The sequence below is a fragment of the Papio anubis genome, chromosome 17 (genome assembly GCF_008728515.1).
Source record: "Papio anubis isolate 15944 chromosome 17, Panubis1.0, whole genome shotgun sequence".
In the NCBI taxonomy this organism is placed as follows: Eukaryota; Metazoa; Chordata; class Mammalia; order Primates; family Cercopithecidae; genus Papio; species Papio anubis.
The window spans coordinates 42130379-42155728 of NC_044992.1; the positions used below are offsets into that span (position 1 = coordinate 42130379).

At 57.3% G+C, this 25350-nt stretch overlaps 2 protein-coding genes and 1 long non-coding RNA gene across 10 annotated transcripts; 1 reads left to right on the top strand and 2 right to left on the bottom strand.

The window, feature by feature from the left end:
- Positions 1-1362: 1362 nt before the first annotated feature.
- On the bottom strand, positions 1363-10320 carry SPATA20 (spermatogenesis associated 20). Of its 4 annotated transcripts, XM_009190225.3 has the most exons (17): positions 10129-10214; positions 9263-9381; positions 8971-9141; positions 8807-8871; positions 8461-8615; positions 8239-8382; positions 7938-8139; positions 7310-7440; positions 7107-7211; positions 6812-6886; positions 6505-6714; positions 6232-6424; positions 5743-5911; positions 5243-5454; positions 2784-2983; positions 1897-1977; positions 1363-1723 (listed from the first exon to the last, which is right to left on the bottom strand). In XM_009190225.3, the coding sequence occupies exons 2-17, from the start codon at positions 9337-9339 to the stop codon at positions 1553-1555; spliced, it is 2361 nt and encodes a 786-aa protein (XP_009188489.1). In that variant the 5' UTR covers positions 9340-9381; positions 10129-10214; the 3' UTR covers positions 1363-1552. The 4 variants fall into 4 exon arrangements, with proteins under 4 accessions (XP_009188489.1, XP_003912790.1, XP_009188490.1 ...); XM_003912741.4 differs by lacking the exon at positions 9263-9381 and having other exon boundaries at positions 10129-10320; XM_009190226.4 differs by lacking the exon at positions 10129-10214 and having other exon boundaries at positions 5243-5451; positions 9263-9412.
- On the top strand, positions 9513-19644 carry LOC103878764. 3 transcript variants are annotated; one of them, XR_002518085.2, is made up of 3 exons: positions 9513-9602; positions 17310-17384; positions 17709-18536. It is a non-coding gene; the product is annotated as an uncharacterized LOC103878764 (long non-coding RNA). The 3 variants fall into 3 exon arrangements; XR_002518084.2 differs by lacking the exon at positions 9513-9602 and adding an exon at positions 16545-16773; XR_001896346.3 differs by lacking the exon at positions 9513-9602 and adding an exon at positions 18608-19644 and having other exon boundaries at positions 17037-17384; positions 17709-17804.
- On the bottom strand, positions 14046-25194 carry EPN3 (epsin 3). Of its 3 annotated transcripts, XM_009190228.3 has the most exons (10): positions 24764-25194; positions 20726-21426; positions 19647-19765; positions 18884-18964; positions 18531-18659; positions 17512-17599; positions 16771-17040; positions 16495-16605; positions 16134-16364; positions 14046-15992 (listed from the first exon to the last, which is right to left on the bottom strand). In XM_009190228.3, exons 2-10 carry the CDS (start codon positions 21285-21287, stop codon positions 15661-15663), a joined length of 1923 nt encoding a protein of 640 aa, XP_009188492.1. In that variant the 5' UTR covers positions 21288-21426; positions 24764-25194; the 3' UTR covers positions 14046-15660. The 3 variants fall into 3 exon arrangements, with proteins under 3 accessions (XP_009188492.1, XP_031513417.1, XP_031513418.1); XM_031657557.1 differs by lacking the exon at positions 24764-25194 and having other exon boundaries at positions 20726-22995; XM_031657558.1 differs by having other exon boundaries at positions 15897-16364.
- Between the last annotated feature and the right edge of the window lie 156 nt (positions 25195-25350).

Genomic DNA, 25350 nt, shown 5'->3' on the forward strand with positions numbered 1-25350 from the left:
GGTCAATGGGACGACAGTGGCAAGAGGGCTTGGCACACTGCCCAGACTGTTCCAAAGCCAGGGCTGGGGCTGCCAAAAAGGCCACCTGTGCTTCACCATGCTCCATCCTCCTTCCCTGCCACCTCCCCAGGCCAGGCTCCACTTGTCCAGCTCTCTGACTTCCTGGCAAGGTTGAGTGGGCTCCAGCTAGGAAGGGGCCAGCTGACCTTGTTGGCCGGAGCACTAATCCCCTCCAGATGGGCTGGTGGCTTGCAGTGAGGGCCTGGCTGCCCAGACAGAGCTGACTCTGGTCCCAGTGACTATGTGTGGCTGTGTGTGACCGTGTGAAGGGAGCAACTCCATCCAGTCTCCCGGTTCCTTCCTGCTTCACTCCTCCCCACTGCTGACATCCCCCACAAGCAGTGGCCCCATGAAGGCCTTCTTGTCTCTAGTAGCCTCTTTTGGCTCTCTGTGTTGCTTAGCTTGGGGGCTGAGGATGCCTGGCTCAGCCGATTCCCAAAGGCCTCAGAGAGACAGCTCCTCCCCATGCTTTCCCCACTCCCTGTCAGCCCCATCACTCTGCACCTGCCCTTCCCAAAGCAATTATCCCAGTCCCCATCCCTCAACCCATGGAAGCTAGATGGGGTTTCTGGAGCCTGGGAAGATGTATGTGTCAAGGACGGGACTCAGGAGCATTTCCGAACATTTAGGGGAAAGAATGAGGTCACAGGAAGACTTTCTCTGCAGCAAGAAGGACTCAGATAGATTTGGGGAAGGACTTCCAACCCAACATGTTCCAAACAAAAGAGAACTCTTTCTTTGGACCAGCTTGTATGAAAGCAGATGGATGGACAACATGACCTCCTGCAAGGAGGACTTGCTTCCATCTTTTTGAGGCTGGGGCTAGATGGATACCCCAAAAGAAATGTATTAGTCGTGACAATAGCAGCTCCCACAATGCACCAGGGCATATGCAACGTCACCATTCTGTGAAATATAAAAGCTCATATAAAGCATCTCTGCCCCTTCTCCGGCTCAACACAAGAAGACAATGGGGAGGGGAAGGCAGGTTCCCTTCTTAACCTCTTTCTGAGGGCAAGGATTGGGCTTTCCCCTTCCTGGGCCAGTCCACACCCCCATGCCCACCCGTGGGCATCTTTACTTGGTTTTAGTCCCCTGACCTCAGTTCAGGGACTAAATTCATTCAGGCTACAATGACCATGGAAGGGGCAGGGACAGTCTGCTGACCTCTAGAAGATGAAGGAGAAATGGGAGAAGGCAGAGGAGTCAGGTGGGGGCTCCCAGAGGAAGCAGCCCTGAGCTGCTGGTTCCCAGGCTGGAGCCTGAAGCCCCTCCCTCATAAGCAAAGCTGAGGCCCTCAGGTTACCACGGGACACTGTTAAGTTTATTCTAGGGTGAGTGGGTGCCCAAGGGGGGCAGTGAGTATGGCCGAGATCACCTGGTGGCAGGGTGCTCAGGGATGGCCACAGGTTCTATAGGGCCCTGCAGGGCCTGAGTCTCTAGTCAGTTGGGATGCTTCACCTTCTGCCCCAGACCAAGGGGGTTGGGGCAGTCATGGATGTAGCAGTTTTCGTAATTCACAGGGATCAGTGATGGGCATTGAGCAGGCTTGATTCTCACATACATATGCAGTGGCCTGGTCTTCCAGCCGTCGGAGGGTACTCAGGAAAGGCAGCTGGCGGGACAGGAAGCTCGAGGGGTCCCCATCAGCCAGAATCAGCACCTAGGGCAGCAGCAGAGCAGGGAGAGTCACCTGCTGGGTTGGGGGGCCCATTGGCAAGGCCCACTGGGAAGTTCCCCCTTCCCAACATTCCGAGGGGAAGGAGACGTTGAGGAGCTGAGGATGGGAGGGGCAGCTCTAGGGAGGTGGGGGGTGGGGCTCACAGGTTCGGGTACCTTGTTAGGAATGTAGACAGAGTGGACACACTGCACCAGAGCCTTGGTATCCTTGGCCTGGCGGTCTCCACAGATCACGATCTGACCAGAATAGAAAGGTCACTCCGGTGTGTCAGGGGAGGGAGCGGCTGAGCTCTAGACCACCAGGGTTTCCCCATCCTCCCTCCGCCCCACCCTATATTCCTAAGGAACAGGGACTCATCTCAGCTGCCAGGATGAGTTAATGCTTGGCAAGTGGGAACACACACACACACACATACACACACACTCACACACGAGAATACCGAAGTGGAAATGTCATACATATACACAATGGTACAGATACAAACACGGGGAGACACACACCCGGAAGACCCAAAGCACACAGGGACCCATCCAGACAGACACAGAGTAGTCACACACACACACACACACACACACACACACACACACACAGTGGATGCCTACACAGAGGCAGATACCATACACACGAACAGCAGACACACACGCATGCAGGCAGACACAGAGGCAAACCTGCAGATGGGGCATCCACACGCAGACAGACAAACACACACGACGAACACTCACACCAACATCCCCCTCAAAGGTACGTGCACAGACACACACCTCAGGGTCACACACACCCGGAAGTACACACACACCAATAACACAGTACCGACAGAAGCAATTACGCTGATACCAAGACGTACAGAGAAACACTTCATCAGCCACCACGGACTCATATTAATTTCTGCCTCCCTGTCTGACAGGCACCTCCACAGGCCCGCACACACACAGACCTGAGATCTGGGGACAGCCCAGGAACCCCACCTCCTGTTCCCATCTGCTATCGCAGCCCCAGCTTCCCTCCTACCCGAAGTCCCAGCCCAGGTGCCCTCACTCCCCACCTGCTTGAGGGTCTGCTGCTGGGCTGAGAGGGCGCGGACCATCTCGGGCAATGCCACTGGGACACGGCGCATGCGCTCGGAGAAGGCAGTCAATAGGCACACACACTTGTCCATCCAGTCCTTGTGACCCGTGAAGCCGTGCAGCCGGAGCAGGTTGTGGGCTGACACGGAATTGGCGCTGGGCTCTGCGCCATCCTGGTCTGCAGCACACGGGGAGGCAGGGGGTGGGGGTAAAGGAGGGTCATTGAGTCCCAGGACCCTGCCCCAGGACTGTATCCAGGGCCACTTGGGGGATGAGACAGAGAAAAGGCCCTGCCTATCCCGCCCCTTCCCCACTCTGGGTGTGGATGCCGCTCCAGCAGTTATCAGTACTTTGCTCTCTTTTATGGCACCCTCCACTCTACCTGTCCTAGCTTCAACTGTTGGTCTCCAGGCTCCCTCCTTGCTGCTGATACCTCTGTCCAGCCATTCAGCTGCTCAAGCTAGAGCAGCACCATTCTGACCCCTTCCTCTCCCTCTCCCTCTGCTTCTAATCCATCTGTGTCTTGCCAGGGCTGCGGCCAGAAGAGATCCAAATCCCACGTCTCCCTATCTCATACTTCCACATGCTCTGAACCTTCACCAATGCCTGCCTGGACTGAACACGACTAATGGCCTCCTAACTGGTCACCTGTTTCCCCTACCCCCACTTCTCTCCACCAGTGATCAGAGTGACCTCCTTAAACCCATACCAGAGCAGGTCACAATCCGCTTAAAACCTCCTTGCCAGCCGGGCATGGTGGCTCACACCTTAGTCCCAGCACCTGGGAAGCTGAGGCGGGAGGATCACCTGAGCCCAGGAGTTTGAGACCAGCCTGGGAAACACGGTAAGACCATATCTCTTTTCTTAGGGAAAAAAAAAAAAAAAAAAAAAAAGACGACTTCCGTGCCCTGCTGGCCTCAGCATTCTCCTTGGTGCCCTCCAGGAACACGCGGGCCCTGCCTGTCCTCCAGGATACAGGCTGCCTGCTCCAACCTGTCATGCGCTGCTCCCTGTGCCTGAACTCTCTTAGCTTCTCCGTGGCCACATGGCCTCTCTTTCCCTCCAGACCTTGGTTAAATGACACCTATCACAGGTGTACTCTAATCGCTCCCTAGGCTGAGTTGGGCTTCCTCTGCGGTTCTCTCCCAAGGCCCTTTTGCTCACTCAGTTAACATTTCTTAAGCACCTACCATGTGCCAGAACCACACTAGACCCTGGGGATACAACAGTGGCAGAAAGTCCTGATCTTTGAGGGGCTAAAATTTGAGGGTCGGGAAAGAAACCTTTAACCACAGACAAGGCACATGGGTGATAGGGAGCAGGTACACATGAAGCATCCTACTTCACGGCACTCACCACAATTTTAACTACACATCTGTGCATGTGTTTTTGCATTATTACTGCATATTCGCTGTCTCCCCTACCACACTGTAAGCTTCATGATAGCAGGGACCAAGTGAGCCTTGGTCAATATCTGAATCCATGGGTGCCAGTTACTGTGCTAAGCATGTTTACAGAATGGCTAAATTCATCTTTACATCAACCCTGTAAGGTAGTACCAATGTTAGCTCCATTTTACTTATTAAGAAACAGGCCAGGCATGGTGGCTCTCACATGTAATCCCAGCACTTCGGGAGGCTGAGGTGGGCAGATCACATCAGCCCAGTAGTTTGAGACCAGCCTGGGCAACATGGAGAAATCCCATCTCTACCAAAAATTAGCCAGGCATGGTGGTGCATGCCTATAGTCTTAGCTACTCAGGAGGCTGAGGTGGGAGAATTGATTCAGTCCCAGAGGCAGAGGTTGCTGTGAGCCAAGATCATGCCACTGCATTCCAGCCTGGGTGACAGTGAGACCCTGGAAAAGAAGGAAGGAAGGAAGGAAGGAAGGAAGGAAGGAAGGAAGGGAGGGAGGGAGGGAGGGAGGGAGGGAGGGAGAAAGAAAGAAAGAAAGAAAGAAAGAAAGAAAGAAAGGAAGGAAGGAAGGAAGGAAGGGGAAGGAAGGAAGGAAGGAAGGGAAGGGGAAAGAAAGAAGGAAGGAAGGAAAGGAAGGAAGGAAGGAAGGAGAAAAAAGGAGAGAGAAAAAAGGAAAAGAGAGAAAGAGAGAAAGGAAAGAAAAAGAAAGGAGAGAAAGGAAAGAAAAAGAAACTGAGGCTGAGTTTAGTGATTCATGCCTGTAATCCCAGCACTTTGGGAGGCCAAGGTGGGAGGATCACTTGAGCCCAGGAGTTCAGGATCAGCCTGGGCAACATAGCAAGACTCTATCTCTATTTAAAAAAAAGAAAAGGAGACTCAGAAATATTACAGCAGCCAAAAATCACACCATTAATAAGTAGCAGAGACACAAAGCCAGGAGGGCTTCTGCCCACACCAGTTCTTCATGCACGCTGCACTTAACACCTCCCAGGACCCCAGACTAGCCCTGCACCCCCACTGACCGTCCTTCAGACGCAGGGGCAGGCCAGCCCCCAGCTCAGCCTCACTGCAGAAGTAGCCGCCACCCTGGGAGTCCCAAAAGAGCCTGTCCTGTGTGTCCTGCAGCCGCAGAGCCCACTCGAGCCACGCACTCTCCTGTGAGGCCTCATACAGGTCCAGCAGGCCCCGCACCACGAAGGCGTAGTCCTCCAGGAAGCCCCAGCAGGGTGGGCTGCTGGGGGACAGGCATTAGGGGAGCGGCTGGGGAGAGTCCCAGGAGAGAGGGCCTTTCCCAGAGGAGGCCCGTTCACACATTTGTTCACTTAACCCTCCAGATGAACCCTCTTGGGCAGGTGCCATCAGCCCACTTCCCAGATGAGTAAATGGGCCCAGGAAGGCTACAAACTCACAGCAAGCACCTGGCAGAGCCAGGACTGGAGTCCACATGGAGTGGAGAAATAGGGCAGAGGTAAGCTGGGGACGTGTGGGGAGACGAGCCCTCCCAGTCTACCCAGCCCCCAACCTGTGCTCCACAGTTCCCCCAGAGCCGGTGTAGCAGGTCCGCATCAGGCGGCCACTGGCCACATCAAACATGTGCCGCTTCAGGAACTTGGCACCATTGGTGGCATAGCTGATCAGCCTGTCTTGGCCCAGGACAGCCCCGGTCACAGCATAGCCTGACACCATCAAGCCTGGAGCCAGGAGAGACAAGTAGTGGTGAGAAGCTGGCCAGGACCCTCGGGGCAACTCCACCCCATCACCTTGGGCCCCAACACCTCCCTGGAGCCATGGGTGATCCCTGAGATCTTGGGCTCCAAAGCCAGACATGGTGGGGTTCCCAGCCCTTGTGTGTGACCTTGGGAGGGTTACTCAAGTTCCTTAAGCCTCTGTTTGTCAACTGAGAGTAATAACCCTAATAAAGGGAGAGTGAGCAGTTAGCAGGTGCCGAACAGACGGGGCTTTGTGAAGGGGGATCCTACAGACAGGCTGGGTCTCAGATGTGCCACCCCACCATTCCAGGCAGCCAGCATCTTGCTGTCCAGGTGCGGCTTGGGCCGATGCTTCCGGGCCTGGAAGAGCTTCTCCAGCCCTGTATTGAGCAAGGTCCGCACGGCCTCCACATCCAAGCCAAAGCGGGCAGCGGTCAGCTCCAGCGAGTACCGGACGGTCAGCACATTCTGGCCCTGCAGCTCCCCCTTGGGGTCCTGAGGAGAATGGCCTTTGTCTGCGAGCTCACACGCCTGGCAGGCTCCAGGGCCCGTCAGGTGACCCCAGAAGTCCTCACCTGACTGGGGCTGATGTTACCAGCCTCTGTGAGGCCGTAGTGCTTCATGAGGAGCTGGCCTGAGGTCAGCGGCTCGGTGGCGCCCAGCACAGGCTCCGGGAGGAGCTGCTGAACTTCTTTGACCGTCCACACATAGTAGGCACCCTCTTTGGGCCGCATGCCCCGCTCTGGGGGCGAGTCTGCATCCTCCGCGCTATAGAAGCCTCCGGACTGTGGGGAGGGGAGAGTTGGCTGGCCCTGGTCCACAGGGCAGTGGAGGCGCCAACCCCTCCCATAGCCAGGCCCGCCTGCCACCATGGACACACACCCGGTGGCTCAGGCTCCGAGCCACGTACTGCAGGATGCCTTTGGCCACGTCAGAGTAGAATTCATCACCAGAGATCTAACAAAGGGAAGAAAGGAGACTGTGAACAGAGGCCACTGGGAGGCCCAGGTGGAAGGGGACAACATTCTCCGAGACAGGTTGGGGATGGAAGCCTGGGTAGTGGGTACATGGGAGGGAACAGGGGATTCAGATTAAGAGGAGCCGCAGTCACCAGTAAAGCCTTGGGAGGGGCAGCCAGAGTGAGATGCCTGTTCTCTGGGCTGGGGTCAGGGATCACCTGGAAGGCCTGCGAATAGGCCACAGCAAGCTGTGCCTGGTCATACAGCATCTTCTCGAAGTGAGGGACGTGCCACTGGCAGTCTGTGGAGTAGCGGTGAAAACCCTGTACCAAGTGGAATACAAAGCTGGAGGCTAGTCCCAGCCTCTGCCCCACCCCACAGCCCTCTGCTGCGCCTCCAGGGAACACCCAGTGTCTGTTACCTGCCCCACATGGTCCCGGATGCCCCCGTTGGCCATCATTTTCAGGGTATGCAAGGCCATCTGCTGGGCCCGAGAGCCATCCTGAGTCAGTCGATGGCTGAGCCAATAGGAGAATAGGAAGCTCAGGATCACTGTGGGGGCACCAAGAACATGGGGGTGAGAGAATGGGAAAGTGGGGACAGAGATCAGGGTGGTCAAGAGGCCTTGGGCCAGGCAGAGGCTGGGAGTTCACTCAACAGGCAGTCTCTAGACAGGCTGTGGGGTCAACAGTCAACCCACAGGACAGAAGGTAATAGCCCGAGCCAGAGGTCAGAATACCATTGACTCACAGAGGACCAGAAAGTTACTTGTCCCCCCAGAGCCCAGAATGTCATTAGCCAAGCCACGGTCACTGGGTCACTGACCAAGTCAGGGGACAGAAGGTCATCACGTAGGTCAAGGTGAGAGGGTCACTGCTGATACCAGCAGTCGGGTCTTCACCGATAGCTACCGACAGGCTAGGGGCAAGGAAGTCACTGCCAGTCAGGAGGACAGGATGCTATGGGTGAGGCCAGGAGCCAGTAGGTCCCTGACCAGCATAGGAATCAGAAGGCCAAAGCCTGGGCTAAGGCGGGCATGGGGCACTGACCCGGCGTGGGAAACTTGGGGGCCTCAGCGAAGCCACCGTATTCCTCATCGTAGCCCTCGTCCAGCTGCTGGAAGCAGCGATTGTTCATGGTGGCGGCAGAGGGTGGCAGCTGGCGGTCACCCATGCTGATTTCTGATCGGGCCAGTAGGGCAGTGGTGACACGCTGGCTGTTTTCTAGCAGGGTGTTCTTGTTCTGTTTCCACTGCAGGAGGTGGAGGCACACCTGGAGGTCAGCTGGAGAGAGGGGCTCTTCTTTCCTAGTCCCCCACCCTGGTCCCCTAACTCCCCCAGGCACACCCACCTGTTCTCGTATTCTCAGCAACACTGTGCGGAAGCCGACTCGGGTCAAGCCATCCTCAGGAGGGAAATAGGTGCCCCCCACAAAGGGCTGGAGGTTGGGAGTCAGCCACACATTCATGGGCCAGCCCCCGCCGCTGCTGGTGGCCTGGCGGAGAGAGGGCGAGGGTGAGGGGAGCTGCCCTGAGCCCATGTGGCGCGCACACTCCCGAGGAGGACTGCTCACCTGCACGAATGTCATGTACACCTTGTCCACGTCGGGCCGCTCCTCACGGTCTACCTTCACGCTCACAAAGTCCTCACTGAGCAGGCGGCCGATCTCCTCATTCTGGAAGGACTCCTCTTCCATCATGTGGCACCAGTGGCAGGTGGAGTACCCGACTGAACAGGGCCATGGGGAGAGGTCAGGGGGCCAGCCACGGGTCAGAGGGAGGCTGGCCAAGTGGCCCTGGCTGGATGGAAGACGTCTTGGCCTCTAGTCTCCTGGAAGACCCACCAGGCCAAGAAGACCCTCCCCCATCCACTGCCACTCCCTGCCCACAACCCCATATCAGGGAAGGTAGGAGCATTACCTGAGAGGAAAATCGGCTTGTTTTCTTTCCTGGCCTTGTCAAAGGCTTCCTGTCCCCAGGGGTACCTAGGCCCAGCAGGGTGGGGCATCACTCAGTAGCCCAGGGGGTCTGGGAGGGGTCTAGGACCCCAGTGATTCCAGGCAGGGCCCCAGGAGAGTGCTCACCAGTCCACAGGATTGTAGGCATGTTGTAGGAGGTATGGTGACTTCTCGTGGATCAGGCGGTTGGGGACCCTCTGGGGTGTAGACGAAGGATGGCTTCCCTTCCCTCCAGCAGGCATGGGCACTGAACTACTGACCGTCGCACTTCGGTCCTTGTCCCGGGAGGAGCTACCCCTGGCGAGGACTGGTGCATCAGGCAAGCTGGGGGCCTCCACCCACCTTATCCCAGGCCCCCCAGCACCTGCCCCATTCCACTCAGCACCCCGGTAGGACCGCTGCTCCCAGCCCAACCCACCTTTCTGAACCATGGGGGAGACTGTGGCCTTTGTGCTCCCCCTTATGTTTTTTGGGGGGTGAGGAGAGGTGGCTCATTGGGGGCTCCTTGCCAGGTTAGTCTCCCCCAACCTCCTGGACCTGGTGGTGGGAAGGATGGCTGTGAGGTCAGGGCGGGTCACAATGGGCAGAATGGTTCTTGGGGCTCCATTCTTACCCCTCCCGGGGCCCCTCCCCGGGCCCTTCCTGGAGCAGCTGCTTGGAGGCATCTCTCTGGCAGGCCTGGGTGTGGCCCCACCGGAAGGCAGCCCACTGTTGGTGGCTGCACAGGCCAAGAGCAGTAGGGTCTGGGACTGGACCAGGTGAGGGACAAACAGAGGAAACTAGACATGGGGACTCCCTCACTCAACGCCCACCTGCTGGGATTCCTGTGGGGCCAGGTCCTGGGCCAGACCCCAGGACACCTAAGGAATCAGAGACCTCAGGGAGTTCAGCCTGGAAGTGGGCAGTGCAAGCTGACCTAAATAACGAAAGGTCCATGCAGCAATAAAGGGCTGTGACAGGACACAGGGTACTATTGGAGAAAGGCCCTTGACCCAGCATCCAGCGCTGGGGTGCAAGGAAGGCTTCCTGGAAGCGGTGTTAGAACAGTCCCTGGGGAGTTGGCACTGCACTGGAAGGAAGGGGAGGGGAGGGAAGGGAAAGAATGAGGACGAGAGGGGAGGGGAGGGGAGGAGGACCTTACTGCCAGGGCCAGGTCTCAGAAGCATACTGGAGGTGGGGTGGGGGAAGGGCCAGGCATGCAAGGGTCGTCCAGACAGGCACTGGGGACCGGTGCCTGGGAGACCCTCCACTGAGCCCGCAGGCAAGCGCAGGGAGTGCCCGTACCTGCGGCTCGCGGCGAGGCCTACACCGGCGCGGGGTAGCAGAAGGACGCTGCCCAACCAGGCCCGTGCGCCCAGCATGGCTGCTCCGGGCCTTGGGCCCGGCCGCTACGGATAGGAAGGGAGGGCAGGAGACTGTGAGGGGCGGGTCGGGCACCCATGGAGCCGCGGGCGGGTCTTCGCTGGGACTTGGGACAGTGTGGCTGGTCTCCGAGCGTCACCCTGCGGCCGAGCACAGAATTGCAGATCAGGCACTCCGGCCTTGGGAGAACCCATTCTGTGCATAAAATTGGGCTCTGCCCCTGCCTGGAGAGGACAGCCCTTCTCATGGGAACAGGGAGAGTTGTGGGATCCAGGGCTGGGGGATGCTAGGGCCATGGGATGCCAGAGCTTCAGCTCATTTTGTCCAACCCCTGCCCCTTTTACAAATGAGAAATGAGATGCAAGGCAAAGGCGTACCTTGGCCAGGTCCACCAGCTAACAAGCTTTGTTGCAACCTCCTCATCTCTCGGTCCTACTCAAATCCTACCCACTCCAGGAAGCCTTCCTTAAATAATACTGATGAGCCCATTTTATGTCTCATAGGTTACACATGGCCTCATTGGCTACATTCAGCCAATATCTATTAAGTGTCTGCCGTCTGCTGCTCTGTAAGGCACTGGGTATACAATGGTGGGCAGAGAGAAATGAGGCTCTTGCCCTCACATGGCTCACAGTCTGTTGAGAGCGGCAGATGCTAATTCAACAGCCATACCGATGAATCTATAAACACCCACGTGACAAGTCCGTGAGGGTACAACATAACAAGTGACCTGATCTGGTGGAAGGGGCAAAGGATGAAGGCTTCCCTGAGGAAATCACATTTGTGAAGACATGGAGGATGAGAGGAAGGAACTTAGAGGGCGCTCAGGGGGAGTACTGGGGAAGGAGGCAGAGGTACAGTTTGTGCAAAGGCCCTGTGGCTTGTCAGTGAGTGAGGGGTGAGCAACTGCAGAAGGAGGGAAGACAGGGAGTAGATGAGGGCAGAGGCAAGATCTTGGAGAGACTCGTGAACTGTGAGAAGGGGATTTTTATTTTTTGAGATGGAGTGTTGCTCTGTCACCCAGGCTGGAGTGGAGTGGTGTGATCTCAGCTCACTGCAACCTCTGCATCCTGGGTTCAAGGCTGGTCTTGAACTCCTGACCTCAGGTGATCCATCTGTCTCGGCTTCCCAAAGTGCTGGGATTACAGGCATGAGCCACCGTGCCCGACTCAATTTTTTTTTTTACCTCTGCTTTTGAGACGGAGTCTCGCTCTGTCGCCCAGGCTGGAGTGCAGTGGCTGGATCTCAGCTCACTGCAAGCTCCACCTCCCGGGTTTACGCCATTCTCCTGCCTCAGCCTCCTGAGTAGCTGGGACTACAGGCGCCCGCCACCTCGCCCAGCTAAGTTTTCGTATTTTTTAGTAGAGACGGGGTTTCACCGTGTCAGCCAGGATGGTCTCGATCTCCTGACCTCGTGATCCGCCCGTCTCGGCCTCCCAAAGTGCTGGGATTACAGGCTTGAGCCACCGCGCCCGGCCTCTTTTTTTTTTTTTTTTTTTTTTTTTAAGACGGGATCGCGCTCTGTCGCCCAAGCTGGAGTGCAGTGGTTTGATCTTGGCTCTCTCTTGCAGAGAGAGGTCCTTTGCTGACCTCCAGCCCTAGGTTCAAGCGATTCTTGTGCCTCAGCCTCCCAAGTAGCTGGGACTACAGGCGCGTGCCACCACGCCCAGCTAATTTTTGTATTTTTAGTAGAGACGGGGTTTTGCCGTGTTGCCTAGGCTGGTCTCAAACTCCTGACCTCAAGTGATCCATCTGCCTCAGCCTCCCAAGTGCTGGGATTACAGGTGTGAGCCACTGTGTCTGGCCAGAGAAGGGGATTTTTGATGATAGTAGAAGCAAGCTGTTGAAAGGCTTTAGTCAGGAGGGTGACCTGGTTGGATCTGCATTTTGGAAAGATCCCACCAGCTTCCCAGTGGAGAATGAACTGGAAAGGCACAAGAGTGAAAGCGGGGGCAGATAGGAGGCTATAGCAGCACCCAGGGGAGATGGGAGAGCGGAGATGCAGAGAAGGGGATGGGCTAGAGGTCGGTCAAGGAGGAAACATCATCAGGATTGGCAGTGACAAAGAAGGCGGTATCCAGAGTGACTTGGAAGGTGGGACCACTCCCTTAAGAGAGGGCATGGGGTGGGGAGCGGGGACAACTCATGGGGTTCATTGTTGGACCTGCGGGTTTGAGACGTGCACATGGAGACAGTGATGACACTGCTCGGAGCACAGAGGAGAGGCTGTCAGGAGAGAGGATTGGGGGTCTTGACTGTTGAGATCATGTGGGTGTGGAGCTGATTCAGGGAGACCGTGCAGCAGAGCAGAGAAGAGGGCTCAGGTCCAGGCTTGAGTGAGCCTGTGAAAGACACAGATAGAGGTCGGGCGCGGTGGCTCACGCCTGTAATCCCAACACTTTGGGAGGCCGGGGAGGGTGGATCATCTGAGGTTGGGAGTTGGAGACCAACCTGACCAACATGGAGAAACCCCATCTCTCCTAAAAATACAAAATTAGCCGGACATGGTGGCGCATGCCTATAATCCCAGCTACTTGGGAGGCTGAGGCAGGAGAACTGCTTGAACCCGGAGGCGGAGGTTACAGTGAGCCAAGATTTCACTATTGAACTCCAGCCTGGGCAATAAGGGCGAAACTCCATCTCAAAAAAAAAAAAGAAAGAAAGAAAGAAAGAAAAAGAAAGACACAGACGGGGAGCAACCAGGGTGCAAAGGAAACCCAGACAGGGCAGCACGCCAGAGACGAAGGACAGAGTGTCTACATGTCAGACTTCTGAGGGGCCAGCCTGGCTAGGACAGAAAAACGTCCACTGGCTTCAGCAACATGGAGGCCATTGGTGTGCTTAGTGGGCGTCGTTCTAGTGAAGTCAGGCTGACAGCAGAAGTCGACCAGTCAGCTGAGGAGGAAGAGGAAAGGGAGGGGAAACAGAGAGAGAGATGATGCGTGCTTGACATGAGGGGAAAGCTGGGAAGACACTGTCAAGATGGATGGAGCTAATTAAGACACATTTCGATGGGAAGGATTCATCTGAGAGAAAGTGGTGGACGCCATCGAGGATAGAAGAGGTGGTGGTCCTGGGTGGCCCTGAGAATGTGGGGTGTGGCAGGTTGTTGGACAGGCTGGCTAGCCGGAGGGTCCAGCGGGTGCTCGAAATAACATGTTCTGGCTAGAAGGAATGAGGTTAATCTCAGAGAGCCGGAAGCCTGCCTTGAATGTAGAGTAATTTGGGGTGATGACAAACCTCCAAGTGTGACCACGGTGAGGGTCACTGAGAGGTCAAGGGGCCGTAAGGTCCTTGGATAATGGAGCGACTTGAACTTGAAATTGAGGTAAGAGCTGGATGAGAAGACCATGAGCCAAGACCGAAGCATCCCAAAAATGAGGTGGAGTGGCAGCCCCAGGCAGGGAGGAGACAGAATGACCTATGGCACCACCCTCCTAGCAGGAGGGGTCTTGTAGGGAGGGAGGCAGGAAGCAAGGCTATCAACCTCTTCTTTGTGGGAGACAAAACAGCTCCCCTTGGGAGATCTCAGGGGGATCCAGTTTAGAAGAAGAGAGACTGGGTGGCAGGGCCACAAAGGCTGGGTCAGGGGACAAGAAGGATGGAATCATCCCAGGTTTGGGTGTAGCAGAAGATATTAATAGATGGGTGCTGGACTCTGGGTATTGCCTGGCAAAACCAGGAGTGAAAGGCATGATGGGTTCGTGCCTCATGGTCAGTCTCTGAAGAGGGTGGGCCCTGAGCTGAATGGACACGGGCCTGGGGGCATCCACATAGCAACCTCATCAGGAAGAAATTTCTGATCCCATTTGACAAGTAAGGAAACACAGGCACAGAGACAGGGAGAGGGTAAGTAATTTACTCAAGGTCACAGAGCATAACCACTTATTACTAAGTGATTCTTGTCAGGGTCAAACCTTGGAGCAGAACTTTGAGCCCTGTCAGTTTGACTCCTGAGCAGGTGTTCTTGTCCATCCTGTCTGTAACTGCCATTGTGGGACTCCCTTCCTCTACCCCTACCTTAGGAAGGGGAGTGGCATTGTGTCCCTTCACTCACCGACTTTGGTGGAAGGTCATTTGTCCCTAAAGGGGATGGGGGCTGGCTGCAGGCTGCCTGCAGAGCCAGGCCCCAAGCACTGAGGACACATCAGTGTCCAGTGGTCCAGTGATCAGGGAGCATTGAGAAGAAAAAGAGGCAAGGCTGGTCATAGGGGCCCCTCCTGGATTGAGTACCAGGCCTCACCCCACCCTTGGTTTCCCAGACTCCACATAAACCCCTAGAAGGGGTCTGATTCCCCCTCTGTGGCTGAGACTGAGTTTCTCACCAGCCTTGGTGAAGCAAGGGAGAAGGCAGAGTTAGATTTAAGGTGACTCAGTAAAACAAAGGAGCCTGGGAGTTCCTGCACTTGGCTCCTGCCACAGCCGCATCACGCGCCCCTGACTTGTCTACCCTGCTGCCCCCTGGCTTGTCTACCCTGCTGCGCTCAAGCTCCTGGAGGTTGGATCCTTCCCAGGTGAGCCCAGCACTTTGTCCACAGCAGTCAGTCAATATTTGCTGAATTAATTCTGGGGCCCTGCCTGGGAGCTCCTGGCCTTGGAGCCAGACTGTCTGACTCTGAGTTCCAGCCCCGCCCCATGTCAGCTTTGTGACTTTGAGCATGCCATTTAACGTGAGCCTCGGTTTCCTTGCCTGAAAAATGGGAGTAGTACCGGCTGCAAGGTGAGAGATCTGTGCAATCGCCCTGCAGTGGGCTTTGCGCTTGGTTTCATGCTCTGCTGTCCCTGTTTTGAAATTCTTCACACGATTTTGAACAAGGAGCCCTCACATTTTCATTTTGTATTGAGCCCCACAAATTATGTAGCCAGGGTCCCGAACGGAATTAACAATATTGTCTACCTCAGAGAGTCGTTGCAAGGATTAAATAAGCTGATCTGCTTAGCACATAAGCAGTACCCAATAAATAGGAACAAAGGCCTATTGTCTCTTGCTGTTAGCTCAGCCCCAGTGCCCATGTGTGATAAATGAATGAAATGACCGAATTGAGTGACAGCCTGGGAGCGTCTGGAAGCGAAGGTGCCTGGGTGACGGGGGATGGAGGTGAGGGTTGAGAGGAGCTGTAAAGGAAGCGGGGGCAGTTTTGCACCCCGCGTTGTGCAGCTGCAGTTTCCTAGACAGCCGGTGATCCACGCTGTGGTCGAGACCCGGCCGCCACACCTCGCAAAAAGTCCACTTGGTGAGAGCTGAGAACTAGGGTTCCAGTCTTTATTATGCGGGCGTTCAGTCTCTAGCTCCCGGGCCGTGGTCCATGTCCAGCTTCCGGAGCCGCCGCGTGATTCCAGCCGCCACTGGTTCAGCGACCCACTAGCACCCGCGCCCCGCCCCAGCCCCGGGTCCGGAGGCGGGGCCGCGGGGCGCCTGGCGCATGCGTAGGCCGGCCCGCGGCGGGGTGGCGCTCAGAGGAAGGGGTTCTTGCCGGTCTGCGGGGGCGGGGCCAGCGGCCCGGCTGAGCTCGGCGTGGGCAGCAGCGGCTGCGGCAGGCCCGCTGGGGGCGGTGCGAAGGCTCCGGCCTGCGGGAAGACGCTAACCGAGGCAGGGAGGGTCAAGCCAGCTGGCACGCTACTGAGCGGGAGGGGCAGAGAGGCGCTGTAGGTCATGGAGCCCAGGGGCGCCCCCACGGGCCCGCCCGCCAGGCCCAGCGCCGGCGACCCCGTGCGCATCTGGTTTAGCGTTGGCCTGCCCGGCTCGCCCGCGCCGAACGGGTTGGTGGGGGACGGAGCGCTGAGACCTGCAGAACGAGAGTGGCTTGGAGCGACCCGGGATTCAGAGCCCTACACCGGGAGGTCTTGGAAGTTGGGAAGGAGAGTGAGCTCCTCCGGCCGAGGCTAGGCTCTGAAAGCAGGAGCCCCTGGATTGAGGGACGTCTTACCTGTCAGAAAGGGGTTCCGGGTCTTTGCAGCCTGGGGTGCCTTGACCAACGAGTCAAGGTTGACCAAGGAAGAGGCCGAGGGGCCCAGGAAGGACTCGGGAGTCCGGCAAGCTCGGGCCTCTTTGCTTGGCTGGGTTAGTGCTTCCCCTAGTATGCCCAGGTCCAGGGCATCTGGCTCCTTCGTGCCATTTTGCTTGGAACTGGGGCTGGGATCTCCCAACAGGTCCAGCTCTGGAATAGAAATGCTAGAGCTCGTTGGTGGGGAGAGGGATTGGCGCCCGATGTGGGAGGTAGAGGACAGAGGCTGCTTGGGGTGGGCCCCTTGTTCCCCAGAGCCTCACCATCCCCTTGCCCCACTCACCCGCAGGGCTGCTGGGCTTCCCAGAGGGCAGGGCTTGCTCCAGCCCCTCCTTGATCTCTGTGGATTCTGGAGGTTTGGCAAATGAGTCAAAGGCCGAGGCAGCACCTACAGCTGGGGGAAGAGAGGGAGAGGAGATGGATTGGCAAAAAGAGCAGGTGCTGGTCTAACCCCTTTCCAGAGAAGCTACCCTCGTAACACATACAGTATCTGCTGCCCCCTTGGCTCTGCCTGGAAGTCCTCCAGCCCTTCACTCACATGCTCTGGCCCTCTTCTTACCAGGTGTGTCGGAGGTCTCAATGGAGGCTCCCCAAGGGTCAGCCCCAGTACTGGGGAGTTTGTGGTGGGGAGAGTTCAGTGCCCAGGGGTCTGTGGTGGGGGGCCCAGCAGGCAGCACTGGGGTCCTGCCCCAGGGCTCAGAGGAGGAGAGCATGGGAGTCAGATCCCAGGGCTGGCTTCGGGACAGGATGGTTCCTGAGGGGATCGGAGACCAGGGGTCTGCAGAAGGCCCCCAGGAGGAGCCACTGGCCTCTGTGTTCGGCCTAAAACCTGAAATGGGAACAGCATAGACATGATCCCAGGCCCACCCTTATCCCTTGCCCAGGGCGCTTCCCAGTTACCCAGCCCAAATCGGGGGGCAGGGGATCCATGTCACAGATGGACTGTGGCCTCAGGACCACCCAGCAGGCTGGAGCCCGTATTTGGCAAGTGACCCCAGGAACTGGGACCTGCAGGTGTGGGTGACTCAGGCCACCTTCCCAGGCAGGGACATGCTGAGCAAGTGAGTGCAGCGAGAGAACATTTGCTGTGTTTCCTAGGAGCTGGGCCCTTCAGACATTCTCCATAGCCCTCACTATGAAAGCCCGTCCCACAGGCGGTGGAGGCTCAAGGTGGTGAGTGACTTGCCCGGTGACACTCAGATGTTGTGGGGAGGTGGGGAGGTGCTTGGCCCAGCAAGTGGTTGGGAAGGAGGGGGCATTCAGGCCAGCCTGGAAGTCTCTTGCAGCCCTGCATGCCCACCTGGGATGTCCCATGGGTCAGCAGAGCAGTGTGTGGAGGGCGGGGCCAGGGCAGGTACGAAGATGTCAGCCAAGTCCAGGATGGAGGACTGTGGAGGGGAGAGGCAGCCGGGGCTCAGAAGTGGGTGGGGCCTGGAGGGAGGGCAGGCCCTGACCTGTCAGGCTAATGCCAGCTCATTCTCTTTATTCATTCCACAGATACCTATTCATGATCCCTCACCTCGACATAGTGCTTTACAGTTTATAATGTTTCTTCATCCACAGAGTACCTGATTTTCATAACAACCCTGTGAGGTAGGTAGGGCAGGTGATGTGCCCATTTTATGGATGAGCCAGCCAGCGCACAGAGGGTGGAATGGGTTTGCCTGAAGTCACACAGCCAGGGAGAGACAGAGCGGGGATAGAATCCAGGCCAGCAGAAAGGGGCAGGAAGGCCAAAGGCAGATGTTTTTCAACCAGCCTACCTCCCTAGGTCAGTGTCCAAGAGAAATTGGCCACAGTGAACATGGGCGGAAAGGAGACCGCAGCACCCGGGCATGACATGGACAGCTTTGGAGGGCAGCCTTGCACTCAGCAGCTGCTCACTCCCCATGTGGAGAAAATACGTCCATGAGCCCGCGGTGTTTTCAGCACCATGTGCCTGGGCCCACCTTAGTCTTGATTGACAGTATCACATAATCCTAACATGTCAGAGCTGGAACTATCCAATAAGCACACTGTGCAGAAGGGGAAACTGAGGCCATGACAGTGACATGCCCCAAGTCATAGAGTAAGTGGCAGCAAATTCAGAACCCAAATCCAGGGGTCTCTGATCAGGATCCCTGTGCATCCCACTTTGCTGTTAACTCAGTCATCAGCCCATGCAGGGTGGGACTAGGGCTGCTACACCCCCACACCTATTTCATCTAATAAACATGTCAGTGCTTACTATATGCCAAGCACTACTCTGCTCTCTCTTTACAAATACTCAGTCCATGTCTCAGGCCCTGTCCATCCCACGCACCCCAGCCCACTCCCTACCTGGCTGGTTTTTAGTTTCTCTTCCTCCTTTTTCTCTTCTCTCTCGGTCTCTCTGTCCCGCCGATGGTGGACGGCAGGCCCTGCACCATTGGCCATGGGGGAGCCATCACCCCGCCAGGATTTCACCTCCTGCAGAAGGCACAGAAAGGGTCAGGAGCATGAGCGGCGCAGGCTGGAATCCGGGGACCTGTGCACCCGAGGCTGGAGTCGAGAGAGTGCAGGTGGGAGGCAGCTGAGAGGTTAGGAGCGGCAGGGCCACCGGGTACAGCAGGAGGAGCCTGTTAGTGCCCTGAAGCACCTCCACCACCAGCAGCAACAGCAGCACCGGCGGCCGGGAGGGCTCAGCCCACTACCTTCTCGTGCTCCTGGCGGCTCAGGCGCAGAGCCAGCTGCAGCTGCAGGTCCTCATCCCTGTGGGAGGCTGGGGGGACAGGCTGCGGAGGAAGAGAGTTGTGAACTTGGCCCTGTGCTCCCACCGTGGGAGCAGAAGGGCAGTATAGCCCTGCCTGGGTCATAGGGATGGAGAGACAGATGCCCAGCCTCAGTATGCATGGGCCATTTGCCCCTCAGTCAGCAGGGTGGGCATGGCCTTCTCCCTACCTGCATCTGAAATGCAGTTTAAAGATCAGGAAGACTGATCTTTTGCTTCTGAATCCTCTGAGAGTTCTCTAGGCCCTCCTGTGTGAGGCCCAGCTGCTTCCTGCCTGGTCTTCCTGGATCCACAGAGGTAGTGGCAAAGTTGATGATATCGGGGGCCCATCCTTGTCTCCCCACGAGGATAGCTGGTGGGCGGGGGCGGGCAGCATATCCCAGTGTCTCCTAGCAATGTCTGAGCTCACTCACCCCTTCCACCATGAGGTGGTAGCAGGCCCCCCAAGACACATCAGGTGCCCCTAATTGCACACTCGCTACTCTTTCCAGGCCAGGTGGAGAGGACTGGAGGCGGGGAGGCAGTCCCTGCCTGCGACAGACCGACAGAGACAGTGGGTCTTGTGCTGTCCTTGGGCACAGGAGTGGGGCTTCGGGTGACAGAGCCTGAGTCAAGGCTGAGGGGCTCCCAGGCATTCTCCCTCTAGCCCATCCCCTCCCCACCACAGTGGGGTTGCGTGGCCTCACCTTCTCTGCCTCCTCACGGCTCATGGCTAGGGCCAGCTGCAGCTGCAGTTCCTCTTCCCCTGATGTCTGAGGCCGGGCCTGCTCCAGGTCGGAGGTATAGCGGGGTGACGAAGAGGAGGCTGCAACGACCATCATGTCTCTGTGACCACACGATTACCCATTAGCTTCCACACCCCTCTGCCTGCCAGGAAGCTGAGGCTCAAAGAAGAGAACTGAGGAGGGGAACAACAGGCCGTGGAGGCCCCCGTGGGCCAGGCAGTGTGCTGGGCACTCTCTGTAAGTTCCCCATCCCACCCTGTCCTGGTGGGACGGCTCCAATCCCTCCTTAGCAGATGCACAGGCAGCACTTAGGGCACCTGACCAGGGTCCTCAAGCAGGAGTGGAACCCAGGTGCCCTGACTCCAGCTCTTGGACTTCCAGATGGACCCTGTCCTGCCTGGGGGCAAGGGAAGTGCAAGGATAGGAGGTTCTAGTCCAACGAGGTCCCAGCCTCACAGCCCTCAGCAAACTGTCAAAGGCTTTATGGAAGGCGGGCCATTCTGAGTATTCCTCAGATCGGGGAAGCCCCCACAACTCAGGGCAGGACAGTCAGGGACTGTCCGGCAGCTGCCCTCAGGTAGGGGGATGAAGGGGAATGCCATATGTCTGGGCTCGGGGTAGAGGACATTGCTGAGCCTGGTCTCATTTCATTCTCAAATCAAACAGTGGAGGTAGGTGAGCTTATCTCCACTGTACAGATGAGGAAACTGAGGTTCAGAGAACTGGTTGCCCAGGTCACACAGCTTGGAGGAAGCAGAATAAAGAATGCTATCTGTCTCCAAACCCATGCTTCCACCATCATGCCATCCTATCAGGCAGCTAACGAATGATGATGAATCTGTAACAACATTATTATCTGAGCTAACTTGTTGAGCACCTCCTATGTGCCGGGTGTTGTGCCTTGCATGTTACATTCCTTATGTCTGAATCCTCGTAACACCCCTCGGAGGTAGGTATTATGAACCATGGCTTGGATTGCAGAGCCAGGATTGGAAGTCGGGCCACCTCCCCATCCCAGCCACACGCTGGGGCTCACTCACAGTTGTAGGAGGACGGGGAGCCCCGGGAGCGGCCGTAGTCCTCGCCGTAGCGGCGGCTGAAGCCCAGCTGCCCACTGCCAATGCCGATGCCCTCCAGTGCCATGCGCTCCTTGGTCTTGAGGGCATGGGTTCGCTCCTGCCGCAGCCGCTCCTCATCCTTGAGCAGGGCCATCACTTGCTTGACCTTCTCGCGCACGTTGACACCCTGGTCCTTGCCATCGCGGTCAATGTACTGGAAGTCCTTGAGTGTCTGGATGGTGTAGAGGTTCTCGCGGCACTGGTGGGCCACCCGCTCAGAGCCTGTCTTGAGCAGGTAGTCCAGCAATGTCAGAGCCTTGTACACGTGCCGCCAGTTCTTGCCGCTGTCATTGAGCCGCCGCCACAGCATGCCCATGACCTCGGTGAAAGCCACTGTGTTGAAGGTCAGGTCAGCGATCTCGGACATAAGCGAACTGGGGGGGCCCCAGGGGTCATTGCTGGTGGCCTCGCGCACCTTGATTTCCGCCTCGGAATAGTTGTGCACGATGTTCTTCACCTGGCGCCGGAGCGCGGAGGTCGTCATGGCTGGAGACTTGGAGGTGGGTGGCCCTCACCCCCGCTGGAGATGGAGGGCTGAGGGCCACTGTGGTGAGGTCACGGTCTCGAAGGATGAGCCGCTGTGTTCTCAGCAAAGCAGCTGCGTCCTTGGGTTCCACATGGGGCTGAGGAAGAAAGGGCCAGGAATTCAGGGGCAAAGGCCTACCTTACAGGTCACTCAGCCACTGACCAACTAAATGAGGCCTGGCCAGAGTGTCCCTGCCTCCAGGGATAGCCTTCAGCGGCACATGTTCTTATTTCACTTATAATGCAGCAGGCACTTGGAGCTTTGCATGCTCATCTATCTTCACAGTCACACCACAAAGATGCTATTGTCATTGTTTCCATCCACAGATGGGAAAGGTAGGGCTTAGAGTATTAAATGGGCCTGGCACAGTGGGTCATGCCTGTAATTCCAGGACTTCAGGAGGCCAAGGCAAGAGGATCACTTGAAGCCAGGAGCTGGAGGCTGCAGTGAGCCATGATCGTGCCAGTGCACTCCCACCTGGGCAACAGAGTGAGACCCTGTAATATTAAGTGACTTGTCCGAGATCACAGAGCTGCTACATGGGGGACCAAGACGACCCTAGGAAGCCCCACCTAAGAGTGCATGGCCTCATAGGGGAATGCTAATGGGATTCCAGGAAGGCTCGCTTGCCTTGCTTCTGCTCCGCCACCGCCTCTGTTTCTGCTGAGATCTAGCTTAAGACCTGTCCTTCCCAGCTCCTCAGCTCACTTTTCTCATATTGTTAATTTTTGTAGTTGGGTGCATTCAACACCTATTTCCTGGAGGCCTTTTCTGAGCCAGGCATCATGCCAGGCACAGAACACACGCCTTGGTCCACCCACGTTCAGTTGAGAGGGTACAGAAAATCACAGTCCAGTGTGGGAGTGCAGAGCCGCCCAGGAAGACCCAAGCCAGGAAAATCAGGGGAGACTTCCTAGAGGAGGTGGTGGCGGAGCTGAGATCCAAGATCCAAGGGAAGAGTAAGGAGGAGTGAACCAGCAAGTCAGGGGAGCTCAGAAGAAATGCTGTGAACTGGGTCAGAAGGCAAGAAAGCAAGGATCATTTGAGGAAGGCTGCCCCTCAGAGATCTGGCCAAAGCCAACACTCCCGCCTGCCACCACCACTGCCACCCCCCACTTACACATGAAAGTGTTGAGGCCAGAGAAGGGATGAGACCTGCGTGCGTCGTATGGCACGTAAGTGGCAGAGCCTCGACTAACATCTAGGTCTCCAGAAGACTAATCCAATGCTTATTGTCAGTGTTACCCAGCTTAGTCATTAATTCATCGGTTTGCTTTACTGTCTCAGTCCCACCTTCTCAGCTAGAATGGAAGCTCCCTGAAAGTAGGAACAGTCTGGGTTCCCCAAAGCCCCAAAGCCCTGGACACATGGTGGACCTCTGCTACCCCAGCAGGGAGAAAAGCCAGGCCAGCCCAATTCGCCCCTAATAGCCGCAGGTCCAAGCTGTCTGCTGAATACAACCCCAGGCCCCAGGTCCTCCCAAGGCCCTTTCAGAAACCAAAAGAGGAATTCCCTGACCACCGCCATTCCTCCCACACTAGTGCTGGTCTGTGCATGCACACACACACTGGCTGGGCCTGCAGAGCTTCCACTTCACCCGTGAACTCTCCCCCACACACCAGACAACTCTCGGCTCCACCCTCCATCCCAGCCCTTGCCCCAGCTGGTCCCCAGGCTGCCAGAAGCAGGAATCTGAAGGAGACCTTCCCCCACCCGACACCATGTTCCTTCCACCCCAGCCCCGCCAGTGCTGGGCTCAGTTCAAAGCGGCCCCACGCTTTGAAAACACGCCTTGGCAGGTTTTGTTTGGGGCCCAGAGAATAGGATCCCGTGGGAGCAGACGAGGTGGAGAGTGCCTGGCCCACAGCGCAGCCTACCTTTTGTCTCCTGTCTGTCTTTCCTTCCAGCGGGTGGTGGGCCTTCTGTGGGGATGCCACGGCCACAACTTGTTTAACTCCTGCCCTCCCCCTTGCTAGTGACTCAGACCTGCCTTCACCTCCCCATCCCGTGGCTGGGGGTGGCAGAGTCAAGATGGGAAATAATGTGCACCAAAGCCCGCCCAGTGCACACCCCTACCGGCTGGCCACTGGAAGTAGCAGAACCAGTCGAGCACTGACTCCACCAGAGCCCTACCTGGACCTGGCTGCCCTGGCCCTCCGGCCCGGCCCAGGTAGGAGCACCAGCCTCTGGAAGGGGACTCTCAGTGTGGGCCCAGCGGCCCTGCCTGGACCTTTCTCACAGGAGGTGGGCATTCTCTGCACACCCCTGCAGGGGCTGGGGGGAAGTGTGGGGTCAGAAACATGGGGAGGCACCTTGATATTCCTTCTCTGGAGTTTGAGGGAACACGGTGAGGCTGCCAGAGCACAGAGAGGGGAGGAGGAAAGGAAGGAACGCGGGAGGGAGCAGCTGGGAGCGCTGCCAGCAGTGTTACAAGCAAAGGGTTTTATCGAACACAATATGCCCAGAAATAAAAGGGAGTGAAACAGAAACCCAGCGGCTGATAAGGCAGTGGCGGTAGCAGCAGCAGCCCTGGGCAGCTGGAGATGGAATTACTGCAGTGACCTTGAGCCGGACCCTGTCAGGTGGAGGGAAGGGCGCAGAGAGGGCAGGGCCTGAGAATTAGAGATGAGGGAGAGGACAGAGGAAGGAGGAGGCTGAGGGGATGGGAGCATGGCCAGCAGGCGGTGGGATGGGCCACGGGGCATGGAATATCAGCTCTCGCCTACATACAGGGTCCCAAGGAGAACTGCACAGTAGGGAGGGGCTGCTCTTCTCAGGGCCTGCAGGATGGGGGGATCTGGAGAGCTTCCCAAAAGTCAGGACCGAAAAATGCAGCTCGCTTGTCCCCAGCAAGGGCTTCAGAGAAATGGAAAGAACCCAAATCTGTCCAGTCACACGTGCATGAGTTTGCACAAAGTCTGTGCACCCACCAGCCCAGCCCACACCCCATTCCCGTCCTCTGCTAAGGTGGGCTCCAGCCCCTGCCTCCAAATCAGGTCCAGCCTGAGCAGTGGGGAATGACAGTGCCCTTCTTGATGCTGTAGGAATGGAGGTGAGCTTGAGCTCTAAGCTTCTGGCCACTGTAACAGCTGCCTCCTGGGAGCACAGGAGATGGGGGAGGGGGGCTACCCTGAGGCTAGAGGTGTGCATGAGGGGCTGAGGAAGAGGAAACAGCAGAGATGTGCAGAAGGAGTCTGTGGGGAATGCCACCAAAGATACTAAGTCCCAGGATGGATGGGGAGGGGGCCCTGAGTCCCTTTCTGGGGGCTGCAGGGAGGGAGGGGTGGCAGGAACGAAGCCTTTAGGTCCTCTACAGCTCAGCCTTCTCCCTCGCACCTGGAAAAGAGACTAAGCCCCAAGCCCACTCTTTGCTCCCCACCAACTCCCACCTTCCATGCCGCCACTGCCAGGGAGGGGGCCAGGGAGGAGCTTACCTCCAGTGCGGGCTCCCTCGGCCCCAGCCCCGGCCCGAGTAGCCTCTGCGGTGACCCTCCAACCTGTGCAGCAGGGGGACGGCACAGCCTCGGGAGCGTCTCCAGAGCCATCCACCATGGACCCTCGTCCCAGAGACCCACCTGCTCCCAGGAGGCGCAGACCCCTCAGAGGGTCCCTGGAATGGGTAACAGCTCTTCCCGCGTGCGTTTGCCTCCTAGCCAGCGCCAGGCAGCACTCCGAGGAAAGTTGCTCAGCTGGCCCGGCAGGTCTGCCTCAGCAGTAACAGGACACAGGAGGAAGCGCAGGGCAGGTTAACCCCTTCCTGCTGGCCAAGCAGGTGGTGCATTGAGAGGTGGGGGGCCTGCCTGTTGGCCGCCCCCAGGAAGTGCAGATCTGGAGCCAGTGCTGGTGACCCGATCCCCTCTGCTTTGAGTTAACCCTTCTCCTGCCTCTTCAACAGGAAAGGAGGGGGGCTCCAACACCCCCACCACATCACTCCCCTTCCTCCTTTGGGCCAGGAGGACATTAAAGGAGAGGGTAGGGCCATTCCCTGGGGCTGGCTTTTTGGTGGAGCCCCTGCCTTCTA